Below are 17,657 nucleotides of genomic sequence, written 5' to 3'. Positions count from 1 at the left end.
CAACTGTGGCGAGGGAAAAACTACAGATCTCCACAGGAGTCTCGCTCGCTCCCTTTCTCGCCAAAGATATAAATCCTGGCTTAAATCCGGCCTTTCTAAATCCCAGTCTAAATTTTTAACTGTGACATCTTTTACTTCTGACCATTCTGGTGAAATCGCTCACAGTCACAGTGAATAATTTCACTCCTCATCATTGTGGCTGGTTTTCCTCCACACTTTATCACGGAGGGCTTTTTTTTTCCATGCCACAAGTCCCAATCAGAGCTATTTCTGGTTTAAGCGGGTACTTAAACTGTGAAATCTACTTATCAGAACCCTTGAAGCGAGCAGAAATTACTATTTCTCCTTCACCTTGCTGTTTCTGACAATTCAAGGTGTGGTGCAGTGTGTAGCGTGTTGTGGTGCATAGTGTACGTTGTGTATTGTGGCTTGCCGTAGTGAGTTGTGGTGTGTTGTGTTGTGGCACATAGTGTACTATTGTAGCTTGCTTTAGTGAGTTCTGGTGTGGTGTGTATGGTTATGTTGTGGTGTATAGTGTACATAGTGTATTGCAGCGTGCTGTAATGAGCTGTGGTGTGTTCTGTTGTGGTGTGGTGTGTATGGGTATATTGTGGTATGTTGTGGTGCATAGTGTACATAGTGTAGTGTATTATAGCTTGCTGTAGTGAGTTGTGGTGTGATGTGTTGTGCTGCATAGTGTACATACTGTATTATAGCTTACTGTAGTGAGTTGAGCTGTGTTATGTTGTGGTGCATAGTGTATTGTAGCTTGCTCTTGTGAGTTGTGGTGTGTTGTGTTGTGGTGCATAGTGTACATAGTGTATTATAGCCTGCTGTAGTGAGTTGTGGTGTGTTGTGTTGTGGTGCATAGTGTATTGTAGCTTGCTGTAGTGTGGTGTGTTGTGTGTGGTGTGTATGGGTATATTGTGGTGGGTTGTAATGTGTTGTGGTGTGTTGGTGGTGTGGTGTGGTGTAATGTCTTGATGTGTGTTGTATGTAATGTAGCATGTGGAGCCGGGCCGTGCGTTGTGCGCTGTGGTACGGTGTGTGTGCTGGAGTGTAATTTATTGGGTGGTGTGCCCTAAATCAGTAAGGCTGTGCAGAGTGTCCCAATAAATCAAGCAGCCTGCTCTCTCCTCCAGAGCAGCTAAGCCTGCCCTCCGCCTCACGGTGCCTGCCACTAGCCCCCACTTGCACCGCCGATGCAGAATTCCAGCGAAGAAGAAAGCGAGCGAGAAACACAAAGAAAAAAGGAAGGCACTGCAAGGCAAGTCTGTTGATATGGCACAAAAGTAATTTGGTAACACTTTCTATGAAGCTTGCATCTATAACGCCCTATAAGCATCTATAACGCCCTTTAAGTATCTATGATGCTCTATAAGCATCTATAATGCCCATACTTTCCTATAATGTGTATTACAATGACTAATATCTATGGCTAAAGACTGTGAAATAGCACTGAAGTCTCATGCATTTCTACAAAATTTCAGCAAAACAAGTTGGCTATGATGCATTATGACATTTGACAGATAAACAGGCTAATGATGACATTGTGGTGGACACTAGGGGCTATGCCTCTCACCCAGCAGGGCTGTGAGCTGGGGGCATGGTTTACGTTCCCGGGCTCTCTGGTGCAAGGTTGTTCCTGTTTCAGTTTGGTTTTGGAGCTGAGGATTAAAGTTCAAACTCGCCTTCGTCTCCTGTGTTTTTCCTCATCCTGCCACAACAAATTTATAATGCGTAAATCCGTTTTAAATTGACACCACGTCTCATAAAGGTGGTTATGAGGTGTTGTGAGGGCGTATACATGGTTATAATGAATCTTGCAATGACTTATAGCTTCACTTATAGGGCATTATAGATGCTTATAGGGCGTTATAGATGTAAGCTTCATAGAAAGTGTTACAGATAATTCAAAGTGCTTTGCATAAAGCCATTAAAAAAACATAAATAAGAAATACAGAACAAGAGGAAGAGATTAAATAACAGAAAGAATAAGATAAAGCATTACAATTACAGTTCACAAGTGCGACTCGTTTATCCAGGGAAAACAGAGAACAAAAGATGGGAACAGGAGCTACCAAAGAAAGAGTGCAAAAACACACATGCACACATGCATGCCTGCACACAAGCACACACACATTCGCACACAGTCCCAGGGTGCAGCAAAGTGTATAAGAGATAATACTGGACAGATGGTACATGATGCTAATTAGCAGCCTTGTTTAACTTTCTCTGTCATTACATCTATCAGTGCTAGAGCGATGCTGCGTGCTCTGGCCAGCTTAGTGAAGAAGAAAAGACTCTAGATTATATGATTGTGGAGGCCTGTGCAGAAATGGGCTTAAAAATTGCCCCACGAGACAGAAGGAGAAGGGCCTATAGCAGAAATGATGGACAATGGTGATATGTTTAGCAGCAGACATTAATCGCCTCTCGGTGGCCTTTTCACAGTTTCACCACAGGTCATTTGGATCACTGCATAACCTGGGAGAAAACTCGCACAAGCAAACTCGCACAAGCCCGTCAAAACACCTGTATAACATGCTGAGAAAATAAGAGTCACGAATGTGACGGGGATCTCAAATGGGCTTGTTTTATACAGGCAACACACACAAAACGTAATCCTCCTGGCGTCTTTGTCCACATGATAATTAATAGCCACGCAGTAAATCAGTGCATCGGGGTTGACGCGAGGGGCATAAGCGGCATATCGCGTCCAAATGTGCATCAGAAAAACCAAGGCCTACCCCAGGTAAACGAAAAGCCACGAGTGAATCATAAATCCTTACGAGGTTTCAAGGCTAACCGTTTGAAAAGATTTCCCTATCGTGACAGCGCTGCAGTGACTCATGGTCCCGGTCAGTGGAGAGGAGGTGTTCTGAAGGACAGAATCCACAAATTAGTCAGCCAATAAAAAAAAAAAGCTGAATATTTATCTACTGTTTACTCGTCCAGTCATTTCCCTTTTCAGTGAATTCGTAACGACGGACTGACGACTGCGAATATCTCGGGATAAAGCGTCTCAGACGGTTGTGGTCGTTGAGGTCAACGCCCGTTTAAAGCCATGCTGTCAGCACATATGTGCAAAGAGCAGGCTGCCGTACGAGCAGCAGAGATGCCATTATGGGACTGACTGTCGTGTCTTTGTGGAGGGAGTGGGGACGAATTTGAAATAAACCCCCTATTTAATCCAACTGCATACTGTGCCATACTAAAATGCTTGCATGCCTGCAAGTAAACCAGACAACAATCTGAGACCATGCCGTCTGATGGAAGAGCAGTCAAGCACTGTTTGCAAGGGGAATAAAAATTCATCTTTGGATCCAAGTTTCTTGGTCTGCTTGTGTCCTGTGGGTCCAGGGACCACCGCCCTGCCTGGGGCTGCGCCCGAAGAGGAAACACCAAGGCCGGTCTGACAGGATGCGGAAGCGGGGCAGGCTAAGCTAACTGCTAGCCCATGCAGACCGGCAGTTCTGATAACACCGAGTGCGGTCTGGTGGCGGCCTCGCCTAGTGTTGACTGTGTTTTTGGCGTCGTCGTGTGGAGTGCGGGGAGGTGTGTCGAAAGGTGTCTGGCTGGGAGAGCTGGCGTTGGATCGGCTGGGGGAGCCTGGTCTGCTGCATCTGGTGGGCCCAGGGACCACGGCCCTGCCTGGAGCTGCGCCTGGGGAGGAAACACTGAGGGCAGTCTGACAGGACGTGGAAGCGGGGCAGGCTAAGCTAACTGCTAGCCCATGCAGGCCTGGACAGTGAAAAAATTTTTTTTGCATATGTTGGGTATGTGTTTTTGTAATTTTTTGTAGTTTGGATATGTGTTCTTGTAGTTTGGATATGGGTTTCTGTCTTGGTCTTTGTGTTGCACTGCTGTGGGCTGGGGAAAACAGTATTTCATTTCATTGCATGTGCGCAGGTGCATGGAAGGAAATGACAAATAAAATGTTCCTGATTCCTGAAGTTATCCGGCATATCCACCCACTCAACACCGACTCTGCTACTGGGCGGGCGGCGTGTGAAGAGGACATATTTCAGGACAAGTAGCTCTCAGCAAGTAACGTAATGCACTAGCTCCACGTATTCAGGGAACTGGCTTCGAGTCCTGACGTTCCCATGCTTTCGCTTAAGGTCATTCACTGAACACCACCTCATACCAACACAAGCAGCGGCCTCAACAACCTGTTTGAATAACTAACAGGGGGTAAAATCAAGACCTCTGTCTTGGAGAGTTTGAGACGGACTCGTTCTGAACTGATGTTCTTCATTAATCTCCCCAAATTCTTCGACGGGCAAAGGCTGCACGGAAAATTAAAATGTGCCATCTGTTTGCATAACCACTTAAATAAGGAGACTGTACCACTTAAAAGAGAGTACAACTGAACTCCGGCGTTGAAAGATGCTACGGCAGAGTACAGCTCAATTCACACTGAGTCAACGCTCCTTCTTCACCTCACGTCTCATGGCAAAACAATGTGACGCTCCATAAAGGGTTCAATGAAAAGAGGGAACAGGCAGCGGTGTGATCAACGCCAGCATCATTTCCCACGGATACGGGTTTTTGGCAATGGAATCTGGAGCCGCTATTAAAATATATAGACCATTTTGATGAAGGGGGGGGGGGAGCTCGGTCTGCTGCTGTTAATCGAGTCCACAAATTTCCCCCATGCATCGACAGCGGAGCAGGCCCATGGGGGTCTGTACCACAGATTAGACACAAAGTTCAATTTCCAGTCCTTTTTTTTTTTAGCACCGAAACACAATTGGCTGTTCGTGTCCACAAAGAGCTGTGCGAGGCTGAACAGTACAAATCTACTGGATGTAACGTACTGCCGTTTGTGAGCGGCGTGCCCAAATGTGCATTGCTCAGGTTCTGCTATGCTGGCTGCTGTGTTTAGGAGTGGATGTGCAGACGGGGGGGGGGGGGGTGTCAGGGACTCTGGTGGTGTAGCAGTGCAAAAAAACAGCCAATACACCACATACCCTGCATATTATAATTATAGGAAGGTGACAAGTTGCTATAACCCCTGTGTACTGCTATGTGCACAAAAGCCATAAAATGAATGTTAGAAATGACAATGTTGGGATTCTGCCCCAAAAACGTAAAAAATGTGGTTAAATGTGTACTAGGTTAGTGGAAGGCTGCTATGCAGACGTAGCAACGCAGGCCTGGCATGATGGGTCTAGGACACAGTGAGGCTCTGCAGCCAATTAGGTTGAAATGCAACGACTGATTGGTGAAGTCATTTAAAAAAAAGTTCTCTCGTGTATCGCAGCGACCTCTCCGTTGAAGGGCAATACATCTCGGCCAACTTCAGCCAAGCTGGCCCGCGCGCAGCCGGAGGGAGGCAAACCTACATTGGCTTATGTGTGTTATTACTGCTGACCCAGATGCTCCGTAACACTGACTGTCCCGTACTGCATCCCCAGAATCACGGGACATGGTACGCCTGGCAGGCCTGTCTCCTCGTCATTTCCTTCATATCCCTATTCTGTGTGTGAGTGAGTGGGGGGGGGGGGAGTGGGGGGGTACCTATATCACAAATGAAATAGCTGACTTACTGCAGGTGCATAATAGGGAAGTAACACACAAGTGTGGGGGGGGGGCTCTTTTGGTCTAGGGGACATGACAGAAATCGTTTTCCAGTCCGGCCCAAGGTCATTGCCGCGCGGTAAAGAGAGCACGCTGGCCCTCGAGCCTCAGGTGGAAGGAGTTGGAGGTGAGTCAGTTACATCACATAGAAGCACACGGACAAAGAAGCCGCCGTGCGCAATCCAGACCCCCCCCCCCTCCTCCTCTCCCCCTCCCCTCCCTGTCGCTCTCATCCACAGCAATGTGGTCACTGAAGAGCCAATGCTAAATAATAACCTCTCTTTCAGGGGGTTTGTTTGTTGTTATTACTGCTCCCTTCATCGCGACTCCCCCCTCCATATAACCCGCCTGGCACGGCGCGGCGCGGCGGGGAAATAATGCAGGGGGAGACAGAAAACGCACAATGGGAGGCGTATCTGACGGAGCACAGATAGTTAACTTTTCTTTTTTCCTCTCTCCATGAGCGACGATAGAGCAAGCTATTCAGCCGAGCAAGGCATCGCAACCCCCCCCCCCCCCCCGTTATCCTGCAGCGCGCAGGGACGCTGCCCTTGCGCAAGGCAACGCGCCGTCTGCCCGTGTCACATATTCCACACATGTTCCGCTAACTCACACGTCAGGTGTCGCCTATTCCGGGGGGGGAGCGGGGGTTAGCCACCGAACCCGTGTCGCCCAACACCTCCGACCCGACCGAGACATCACTGCAGCGATTTAAACCAGCACTTGCACACAGCAAAAAAGAGAGAGAGAGAGAGAGAGAGAGAGAGAGAGAGAGAGAGAGAGAGAGAGAGCACTTCTCCCACCCCGCGAAGCGACCGTTCACCCGGCGTGCTGCTTACCGTCTGCGGCCAGGGCGCACTGGACCACGAGTAGAACCGTCCCCATGACCAGCGCACAGTTGGCCAGCATCCCCGGTCCTCCGGCCCGACACCCGGCAGTCAAAAGACACCCGTCTCCTCCGCTATCTGTCCTCCGCGGCCGGCACCCATCCACCGAGCCCGCTCCGCCGCCCAGTTCGCCCAGTTCGGGATGCGCATTCCTCAAACCGGGAGCCATTTGCGTATCCAGCGGATAAGTTGTTGAAGTTTGGGTCGGGGATAAGACATCGGATCGATCCTTGTGTGGGCGGGGAGGGGGGGGAGGAGGGAGGGGGGGAGGAATACGGTCCTATACCACGGTTGTCGTCCGTCCGCGCATCAATGAGGAGGTGGCATCGGGGGAAAAAAAAATGTTTTTAAGAAAAACGCACCCCCGTCTACCACTGCGCTCTACTTGTTCCACCCATCGGTGTGTGTGTGTGTGTGTGTGTGTGTGTGTGTGTGTGTGTGTGTGTGTGTGTGTGTGTGTGTGTGTGTGTCGCAACGCGGCGTTCGCGCGCAAATACGGAGAGCGAGAGACCTTCGGAGACAAAGAGAGAGAGAGAGAGTGACAGTTATTTGGCCAAAGGTGACAGTAAGCGGTCGGTGCAAATGGGTGTGGGTGAAAACCTCCGAGGCTGCGTAATAAGGGTCGGAAAGCGGCAGCGCCGAGAAGTACGTCAGGAATACAAACGCTGCCTGTTTATCAATTCAACTCGTCTACTTTTACCGTTCTTCACTGTTGGGGGGGGGGGGGAATTCACGGAGTGCGTAAGCACAGCGACCCCTGCCGTCCGTGAAGGGGAACAACCACTTCACAGATGAAGCGAATGGCTCCTGACTTCAAAGCAGCCTAACCTTAACTGCAAGCACTTATTTTGACGTTCTTCCCATCCCGTATTTAGATATTTGGTTTAAATCCACGTGGTATTTCCCAAGAAGAGCAAAATTGCTCGAAGAGACGCAGTAGCGTGGTACCACTGTGGGGACTGTATTACCAGTCTGTGTCCACAAGATGTCGCCCGAGCCTCAGTACGCGCTTCACTTGCAGCTGCGTCAAGCTTCGATGGGTATGATGCGCTTTGCAGCAGCCCAACGTTAGGAGTTGCTGTCAACACATGCGTGTTGGAAATGAGATACAGAAGTACAGACGTAATAAATATTGCGTAAAATCTTTATTCAAATAGTCAAACTAAGTGTGATTATCTTCCCCCTCACTTTTAAATGTTACAAACATGCGCATCGGTGCAAAAAAAACAAACAAACAAAACCAAGTCAAGATTGCAGCAATAGAATTTTTTTTAATTCAAAGTGAATCTTAACAATAATACACCATAAAGTCTTATTTTGACACTCACCAAAAGAGTCACCTGGAAAACCCGCTTAATGTGACAAAGTAGAGAAGGCTTGGTCACACCTAAATCACTGAGAACTAGAGAGGAAACACTATCGCAAATTGTAAAGAGACATCACATCCAGAGAGTTAGTTTTCCCAGTCCTCATACTGTAAATATTGCACAGTGCAATTGCTACATGGCAAACTATTGTAGCACAAAATAAAAAAAGCAAATGAAATAAAATGAAAACAAAAAAACAAAAGCCACAAAATCTACAGGTATTAAAACAGTAACAGTTCAGATTTCATAATCAAGTCTATGTGAGAGCAATCTTAACAGATGATTCCATAACTTGCAGTGTGAATTAACTTTGAAACTGATACAGTTGACCAGGTAACCCGAATGGAGAAATTGAGTAAACCAAAACTCATCCAACCCAATAGTAAAGATCAAAGAGTAACACAGTAGCACGTTGGACTAATACAGACCCTGAATTAATATCTCTAAAGGACAATACCGCAGCAGATCTATCATTATGTTAAAGTCACAACTTTTATGGTAGTAATTTTACAAACTGCTGTGTTAGTTTATCTGTTTAATGTTACATGAATCCTCAAAAAAAAAACCAATGTTATCCACAAATCCAGCTTTCAAATCATGGAAATTAAAAAACAGAACAGTTTCAAGATTTCTCTCCTCTTGCATCCATCTTTTTTTTCTTTAGGTGTGGGAGAGTTTGTGCAGGTGCATTGCTGGTGAATATCTTTTGCAAGAATCAAAATACAGTTTAGCATGCTTATTATTGGAAAACTATTTCAAGCACTAATCTGCCAAGTTCATGCCTTGTAGTCATAAGCCTTCTTTCCCAAAACAAAATATCAGTGTGATCAAGTAAAGCGTGGAGGGGAAATAAACTATCCAAAAGCACTTGTCCACATAAATATGTACTGAAATGTGGAATATCACGCTTGGTAGAGAAGCCACAATCTCGGTGACGAAAAATTATCCTTCCAGGATGCCTGAACTGAACATCCTTCAGTCAGAGAGACTGTATTCATAGTCATGAAGTCACGACTCTTTCTATGGCAATGGCCATTCATTCAAATAAGGAACCACCTCGGAGACTTATCTCAACAGTGATCTGTCTGTTGCCAGTGTTAGTGACAACTGAGCCCAAACTAGAATGACCGATAAGTTTTTGGAGTGGATTACTTCGAGGCAAACGAGTGAAACGACTTCAGGTGTACATGCAAAGTAATGTTAACGCATGGGTTTATCTAAGAACACTTGGTGGTGCAATGACCGCACAATGTTAAGTATTGCATTTGCTGTTCGGCCGGAGTGACTATCGAAGAGAACAGCATCGTTATATCATTCAAAGTGTGCACGTATGTATGACAGTCACAGAAAGGTCTCGGCGGCGGCTATCTGAGGCAAAGGGAACCCTAAAATGGTTCCTCGGCCCTCCTCTGTCATGTTTAAATGATTATTGGGGGGGGGGGGTACGAGTCCCAGTAGTGACGGATGATGGAGTTCGGCTCTGCGTTCTTTCACTTTGTGGTTTTTTTCTTTTTTTGGTCAGGCAGCCGTTTACATGACAGTTAACTCTACTCGGTGATGGTTGTTAATGGGTTCTAAAAACGCTTGTTCTCCACCAGGAGGAGAGGCGGCGGCAAACGGGCCCACCCCAATCCTCCTCCTCCCGCCACGTCTCGGGCTCTCACTTTCTGGATCTCAAGGCACAAACGCAGTGCTGCTCACACTGTCTCAGTATCGGTAAGGAACATGTAGAGATGGCCACAGTCAGTCTTGCATCGACAAAACACTGTTTCGATATGAGACACTCATAAAGGGGAGAGCGATTAAAAAGAAAAATAATAATAATAATAAAAAGAAATAAATAAAAGGCAGTTCAAAATCACAGACTTTGGAACGGATACTGTAGCCAGATATAACATTGAACAGATAAAAGGGGTGTAATAAATATGGGTTTCGAATCCATTTAAAGAGAGGACGAAGAAAATGATAAAACATTTTGAAAACAAATCACCGTCTGCAAAATCAATTTTTAGAGGCATAGTCTGATCCAATCATCAAAACTCCTTGCAAGTCCAATTACAAGTGCTTAGTGGTGTGAGCGATTTTTTTTTTTTTTTTTTTTTTTTTTTGTGGGAACGTCTACAGAAGCAACTCACTGAACTCACCGGAAATACCCCGCCATCTCGTAGCGGAATACACACCAGCAACCCGGTAGCATATCATTTACACAACTACCACGAGAAAAAGTTAAATCAATCCTGCAAGCTACAGCTTTTAGATGACTACAAAACGGCAATATGAAAACATACAAAAATTAAGTTACACCAATACATCATTTGTATGCAGTGATGAGCCCAAAAAAGTTAATAAGGATAAAATACTGATGCAAAAAAAAAAAAAAACGCACACCCCCAAAAACAACAAAATGCAACTAATGTCCATCATCAGCAATACAGTAGTTACAATGACACTCCAAACATGAAAGCAAAACACTAAGAATCAAAACCACTTCTATTTCAGATAATTAGGGCCCTATACAAAAATAGGTGCGCTAGGTTTAAACTCAGAGAAATCACCTAATTTCACAGCTAATGAAGTGGCAATCATATAGCAGCTTATCTATGATACATTCAAGAAAAAATAATGATACAACTTATTAATCGCCCAGAAAGCCAGACAAACCTCAGCCATTTTTTTAAATATCTTTTTTGTTTTTTTGTTTTTTAAATCTAACCCCATTTCTGCAACTACAGTATACTTGAGGTCTATGCAAACTGAATAGCTACCTTGCTCAAGAAATGAATTACAGTCTTTGGTGCTGCACAAGCAACTTCATTTGAAAGTAAAGACAAAAAATAAAATTATGCACACGAATGGTAAATGAACAGATAAATGCACACAGCATATTCTCCCTGACGGAATGTATAACATAAGCAGTCGACACCGATAAGCCTTAAACAAACGGTATAATGTAAAGGGAAAAGTTAACTTTTGTCACACATGCATAAATGAGAGAACTGCACACGATTTAACTCACACCTTATCAAGCGTCTGCACTAAATAGTCTAGCTGTATAATATTTGTCCATATATATGTGAGTATATTAAATACTGCATGGTTTGCTCAGGCTTACAAGACTCCATACTGTGAATTAATTTGTATTTTTATCCTCACCTAACCAAAGCCATGCCCAACACACCTCTAAACATCTAGGAAAGAAAGTGAAAACACTAACAAAAAAAACACACACACACAAAAAAAAAAAAATGAAAACACGGACAAAACGGAAAGTAATAAAAACTTGACTATTTCGATTGTATTGCAGTTTCATCAAACAGTACAAATACTGTTAGTAGTAAGAGTTTCACTAAATAGAAGTTGATTATCAAATATTAAGCAATACTCAATACTTGCACTTTGTACACTATTTCATTCAAGGGAGGGAGAACGAAAGAACGATTAAAACATTAAAAAAAAAATTAAAACAGCAAGCATTCGCAACAGCAAAGAATGCCGTTCTTTAAAGAACAGAAAGGTAATCATCGCACATTGAAATATACACTGGATCCAAGAAATAAGCACCGCTTTCCGCGATACATCACCTCCATGCAGGCTATGCATGGACATATACACATGTGCATATATATATATATATATATATGCACACACACATACATACTCACACATAGGATGCATTGACTGATTGGAATTTCAAGTGCTGCAGTCCATTACATTAATATTTATGTATATAGTCATATATAAGTAGTAACATTAACAACCTCAAATATGTAAGGCACTATGGCTGGGGACAATTATACGATGCAGTGAGTCTCGCGACTCAACGATAAGAGCAACGTCTACGTATCTCTCCGTTTACATTTTTCTGCTCATGCAAGACCACATGCAGCGTGAGGAACAACCCTATTTAAAATCGGTTAATTGACTCAACATTGCAAACACCGAAAGACACCGAAAAGGTACAAATACTTTGAATGCAGTACAACACACAATGTGCATCTGTCAACCTAGAGCTAGAGACTGGGATGGCTTTACAAATATGGATGTGTCTTGCACACGTAAGAAGGCAATATAGAAAAATAGCTGGGATTCAGGGGTGCAAATTTTAACTATTCAACACCACCCCAATTATTTACCTGTTTTGAGGAGTATTCGTAGAAGATCCAATGCAAAGGTATATCAAATGTGCAAAACACATTGAGTGTGAGTTTACTATCTACTCATTTGTTCATTCATTCATTCATTCATTCATTCATTCATACAATACTCCCCCCACACCAATGGAACTCTTTTTTTTAAAGCTTTGAGTTCAATTACACCCAAGTCTACATGATTAAAAAAAATAGCTTGCTTTCTCTGTGGTTGTGCCATGGCTTTGGAAATGAAAACCATGTTGTTTATGTTTTAGAAAGGGATCCGCCCTGCTCACTCAGCCCTAATGGGGGTGCGAGGTGTTATCTTAGATGCTCAGATGTAGGGGTACTGGTTGATTTTGGTGGGGCTGAGAGGGAAACTGGTGTAGGCAGGCGATGCGATGTAGGAGTGTGGGGGGAAAAGGGGCTTGAATTGGCCCTGGGGGTGCAAGGTGGGGGAGGGCAACAGGCGGGGGTTGATGCCCACTGTGACCTGGTGCACGATGCCTGCCGGGTGGGAGATGCTGTAGGTGGGCTGGAGGACAGGGCGTGAGGCCCCAGGAGAGGCCAGGATGTGAGCCACTGGTGCAGCTGTGACCAGGGGACCAGATGGTGGATATGAAAGCAAGGTGTGCTGGGAGTGCGGGTGGCCCCCGAGGTGTGGGTGCGGGCCTGTATTGTGGTTTGGGCTGCTGTGGGACAGAGTAAAGGTGTGTCCATGCATGGTGGGAGGGATGTAGGCCTGTGGTCGTCGATGGACGTAATTTCCGTTCCACTCTTGGTGGCAGGAGCTGTAATGTTGCACCTGAGAGGGAGAAGAGAAGAGGGGTATTATATTCATTTGGTCAGAATCACACAATTATCATCAACATACAGTCTGTCTTTGTGAGCCACTAGATGCTGCTGTTGCCCCCCCCAACACAGTTATCGACCGACTAGCACTGATAGCTTTTTCAATGTGACTAGTATTAGCATGTTCTCACCAGTCTTTAATTACTTCACTTAACTTCATTATTATACAGGAAAAGATTAAAAGTAACATTACAGATGTTACATTTAAACTGGCCTGACTCAGTTAAAACTAGTTTACTGCAGGTTCCTGTTCTGCAGCACATACAAGACCAAATCACATTACAATGCAAAATAAAACACACACACAAAACAACAGCAAAACATAAAAAATTATAGACACTACAGAGGAGAGGACTTAAGTGGGGTGAGTAAGATGGTATATTTGAGTTGAATCAGTATGTCCTTCCATGAGATAGTGTTTATATGCCTTTTTGAAGTGTATAATAGAAGTTATTGCCTAATGTAATATGGGATCTCACTCCAGATTTTGGTGTATACATGTGTGAAAAAATTACCTCTGACCATAGTTGTTTTTGTAAGCCGGTACTGGGTAAGTGTATGTCACATTGATCTAGTGATGCATTCTTGTCTTGTGTTGTGTCTTGGAAATAGAGCAGTTAGTGTTGGAAGAGAGGTATTGTTTTGGATCTGAAGGTAAAATTTAATGGCTAGATTATTCGCGTCGTCCGGAAAAGTCAGGGCATTAGAATGTGAAAGTGCAGTGCAGCGCGATGAGTCTAAGGGGGAAGGCTGCCATAGATCTTATGAGCTTTATTTTAGTATCGCTATTGGTTCAATGGTTTCCTTTGTGGTGAGGGACCAGATTGGGAGACAGTAGGATGTTGTTGAAAGAATGATTGCGTGTAGATATATGTCTGAGACAGTATGGGTAATATGATCTGATCTTGTTATAAACATACAATTTCCGGTTGAGCTTATTTGTTAAATTATAAATGTGGTTTCGATAAGTGACATCTGAATCGAGGAACACTCCAAGATTTTTGTAGGTTTTTGTGATGGTTAAGTTTGATTTGCAAAATGAATGGGGTCAGGCATAAATATAGATTTCTTAGGGGAATGGAAATGCATTGTTTTCTTGACACTGGTAGTTAGATGATTAGATTTCAACCAGTCATGTAAGTAGTGAAGATTAGAAGAGAGTTTTGAGTTTATGACATCAGGGTTTGAATCAGAAAGAAACATTAGTGTCATCGCCATATAGTAGACAATTAGAATATTTACACACATTCGGGAGGTCATTGATATACAGATGAAAGAGTTAATGACCTAAAATGCTGCCTTGTGAAACTCCCATATTACAAGTGATAGGGGAGACGTTACATAAATATCAGGAGCACATCATTACCACATTACTTCTCTCTATACATGTATGCAGTATACAGCTATTGTTTGAATAGAAGACACCAGAAAGTAGGTACAGACTGATGGGCTTGATCAATTAATTGGACATGTGCTTTGTCCAATTACGAGATTCGAGTTCTTGCTCCAATGACTTCCCCTTTAAAACCTCACTAGTGTAATTATGGTGTTTCTGAAGGGCTCTGATTGTAAACCAGGCTTTCAACAAAAGTTACAGTCCTCTACTGACTAACAATGATCCCTGAATTTAGACATTCACCTTAAAACAGACTACTTCTCCTCTGTGGCTGTTTGACAGAAGAACTTATCATTTTATTGATATGGGTTATAACTAGGCAGCAAAACTTAAATGATTGAGTAAAAATAAGTCTGTTAAGTCATTACAAAGAATGACTTAACAGGGCACTGGAAAAGTCTTTAATAAATTGGATTTTTCTTGAAAGGTTTGTTAATTTCATACGACAGTTTCAGCATTCCAGGATTAGGAACATGTAAGACTATGACTACAGGAGTGGCCAGGATAGCTGGCCCATCTTAGTCCATGCTCACTGCACTATAATGGTGCCAAATCCAGGAGAGGAGTGGTATGGAATTCATAACTTATGCTCTTTTCCATCACCTAACGCAAAAAAACAAAAAACAAAAAAAAATGGTCTCAGCCAGTAGCTTCTTATAAAGCCAAATGTATGTCAAAATATCAGTGCATTTACAATTGTGTTGATACATTAATACTACTGTGCACATAGGAATTAGTCGACATGCTTAAATATAACGCTTACAAAAAATAAGACGGGAACAGCCGAAGAAATCTGGAAACAAAAAATAATAATAAAATAAAACAGTGTGTGAAAACCCTTAGCATGTATCTACTTTTTGTTTTGTGTTGTGACTGTGGCTCTGTTGTTCCCAGTAATGTTTGTTTTTTTGTTGTTGATGTCACCCTGTTCCACCAGTCAGTATTGGTTACGTGTAAAGCACTGCGGACATGTCACTGAAAGTAGGAGGTGTGCACGACAGCAACAAAGCAAGCCTTTGCAAGCCACGAAACCCCACCCCTCCGCCCTGCTGAGCAGAGACGTGTATGTGTACCTGTGCACAAACATGTCCCGGTTTTGAGCCGAGACATGTTTAAACTGAATATTGGAATTTCAAGAAGAGAGATGCTGGGTAGGAAAGGACAAGGAAGCAAATAAAATGGGAATAACAGTAGGGGAAGATACTTGCCTACTGACAGAGAAGAAAGTGAAATATTATACTCAATACATGATGTTAAGCAGTCTGTTTTGAAACCTAAGGTCTCTGCAAAAGTATCATAGACAATTAGCATGTTTGTGTGGACAGCCTAGAATCAACCTCCAAGTCCGATTTTATTTCTCCCTCATTTTGATGTATGATGTAATGTACACTTCGTGTGTCATAAAATTATTTACTCATGTTTATCAATGCAAATTTGAATGTGTCTGATTTTATGTATGTACGGTGAAGTGTAATCCCTCGAATTCCACTCTCAATCCAGTTGCACTGTTAAATTCATTCAGTGATTAGTGCCAATCCATCCTCGACCAAACGGCATCCTTTAAAACTAGGAAACAAAAACCAATCAAATCGGGTTCTTCCTATTGAACTAAGACAAACCAAGTCTCTAGCTTCTCTTAAATCTCATCTTAAAACCGTTCTTTTTATGAAATCTTTTACAAACGTTTGATATTTGTTTTTATTTATTTATACTGTTTTTTTATTTTTACAACTGTTTCAATGAACAAATTGCTCTTATTTTATGGTGTTATTTGTTAGTGCTGTTTATTTTATTCTCTTACGTGTTTTTGTCCTGTTCTGTGAAGCACTTTGTGACCTTGTTTCGAAAAGTGCTGTACAAATAAAGTGTATTATTAAGTGTGTGTATGTGTGTGCACGGACCTGCCCAAAGCCAATAGGTTGCTGCTGCTGGGGCTGGAATGCGGGGGTGATCTTCTGCGAGCGGTTCAGGAGGGGAGTAGAGTGGTGGGGTTGTCGCCCATGAACGCCTCGCCCTTTGGACTGGCACAAAGACTCCAAAACTTGAGGAGAGATAGAGAGAGAGAGACGTAAGGGTATGAAGGAGACAAATTAAAAAAGAAAAGAAGGAAAGAGAAAAAATTCCAGCATCAGAAAGATCTAGATGGAAAGATTTGTGTCAGGCAGCTTTGTGTGCTTATCGCCACTCTCAACTTAGTTTTGATCAGATCCTGGGCTTTAAAAGACCCTGGCGTCTGCTCTCTCAACATGATCCAGAGGTTTATAAATAGACCTGTTTTGGGGGTGTGGGGGCACAGAGCTCTTTTTCATAGTATTTATAGACCTTATAGTGCTGTCAGACCTTCAGTTATAAATATCCTTGTGAGCACCAGAATAGCAAGCTGTGGCCTTTTAGACAGAGCTGTAGTTGAGACAGTTTGACACTTGGTGAGGGAGAGGGATGCCTTAGACTTGAAAGGCAATGCAGGACTGTGATTTTCTCAGAGGATTTACAGTTCTAAACTTCAAAGTGGCCTGTGAAAAAAAGGGCTCCCAAAAAAGTACCATCAATATAGTGATGGCCCAAGTGACCACAGCGGCGACAAAGCCTACATGTAGCACGCAAAGAACCACCATAATGCCTGGGACACTTTTGCTTTGTTTTGTAAATGACAGCGAGATGACCCACTATGTCCTCTGGCTGCCACCAACATTCTGAATGTTTAACTCAGAAAATACAACATTACGCTGACATTGCACATGTTATATGAAGGTTTATGACATGCCAATCCACACAAACGCAGAGTGTAAAGGGGTTCTCTAAGAGAGCCAGCAGGAGGCAGAGCAGGGAGAGCTGACAGCACACAGAATATCCACTTCAGAGTTCAGAGTGAATACATCAGGGCAGGACACCCATAATCACCTGTGAGAACCTCTGTGACCTACAAAGGCGGTGTAATTCCAGCCCATGTGACCTGTGGAGCAGACAGCAGCAGTGGTGACTGGATCTCTGGCCGGCATTGACCTACTAATACACTTGCTCGCCCCCCCTCCCCACGTAGACAATAACGCCAGAGTGTGGTCCAGACACGGTAAGAAATCTGAGAGGGGGGGAGGCGTGTTCTCCTTAGTCGACTTTCTTATACTCATTCTTGTTAGTTTTATTTATTTATTTATTGTTATTTCTCGCCAATTACCCCACTCTTCTGAGCTGTCCCGGTCACTGCTCCACCCCCTCTGCTGATCCAGGGGGGGCTGCAGACTACCACATGCTTCCTCCGATACATGTGGCATCGCCAGCCGCTTCTTTTCACCTGACAGTGAGGAGTTTCCCCAGGGCGCTGTAGCATGTGGGAGGATCACGCTATTCCCCCCCAGTTCTCCCTCCCCCCTGAACAGGCGCCCTGACCAACTAGAGGAGAGGCGCTAGTGCAGCGACCAGGACACATACCCTCATCCGG

The 17,657-nt window shown here is 43.9% G+C and overlaps 2 protein-coding genes across 3 annotated transcripts in view; both read right to left on the bottom strand.

Moving 5' to 3' along the window:
- kiaa1549lb (KIAA1549-like b) overlaps positions 1-6,642 on the bottom strand; it is a 111,781-nt gene extending 105,139 nt beyond the window's left edge. Inside the window, exon 1 of the mRNA XM_056279384.1 lies at positions 6,426-6,642. Within this exon, the coding sequence (XP_056135359.1) occupies positions 6,426-6,642 (217 nt within the window). The remainder of the gene's footprint in view (positions 1-6,425) is intronic.
- A 969-nt stretch (positions 6,643-7,611) lies between these two features.
- Positions 7,612-17,657, bottom strand: part of hipk3b (homeodomain interacting protein kinase 3b) — a 75,389-nt gene continuing 65,343 nt past the window's right edge. For both annotated transcript variants that reach the window (XM_056279274.1, XM_056279275.1), the window contains exons 15-16: positions 16,120-16,259; positions 7,612-12,775 (exon numbers count right to left, since the gene is read on the bottom strand). In XM_056279274.1, the coding sequence (XP_056135249.1) occupies positions 12,305-12,775; positions 16,120-16,259 (611 nt within the window). In that variant the 3' untranslated portion in view covers positions 7,612-12,304. The remainder of the gene's footprint in view (positions 12,776-16,119; positions 16,260-17,657) is intronic.

The sequence above is a fragment of the Lampris incognitus genome, chromosome 4 (assembly GCF_029633865.1).
Source record: "Lampris incognitus isolate fLamInc1 chromosome 4, fLamInc1.hap2, whole genome shotgun sequence".
Classification (NCBI taxonomy): Eukaryota; Metazoa; Chordata; class Actinopteri; order Lampriformes; family Lampridae; genus Lampris; species Lampris incognitus.
This window is presented reverse-complemented; position numbering and strand designations above follow the sequence as displayed.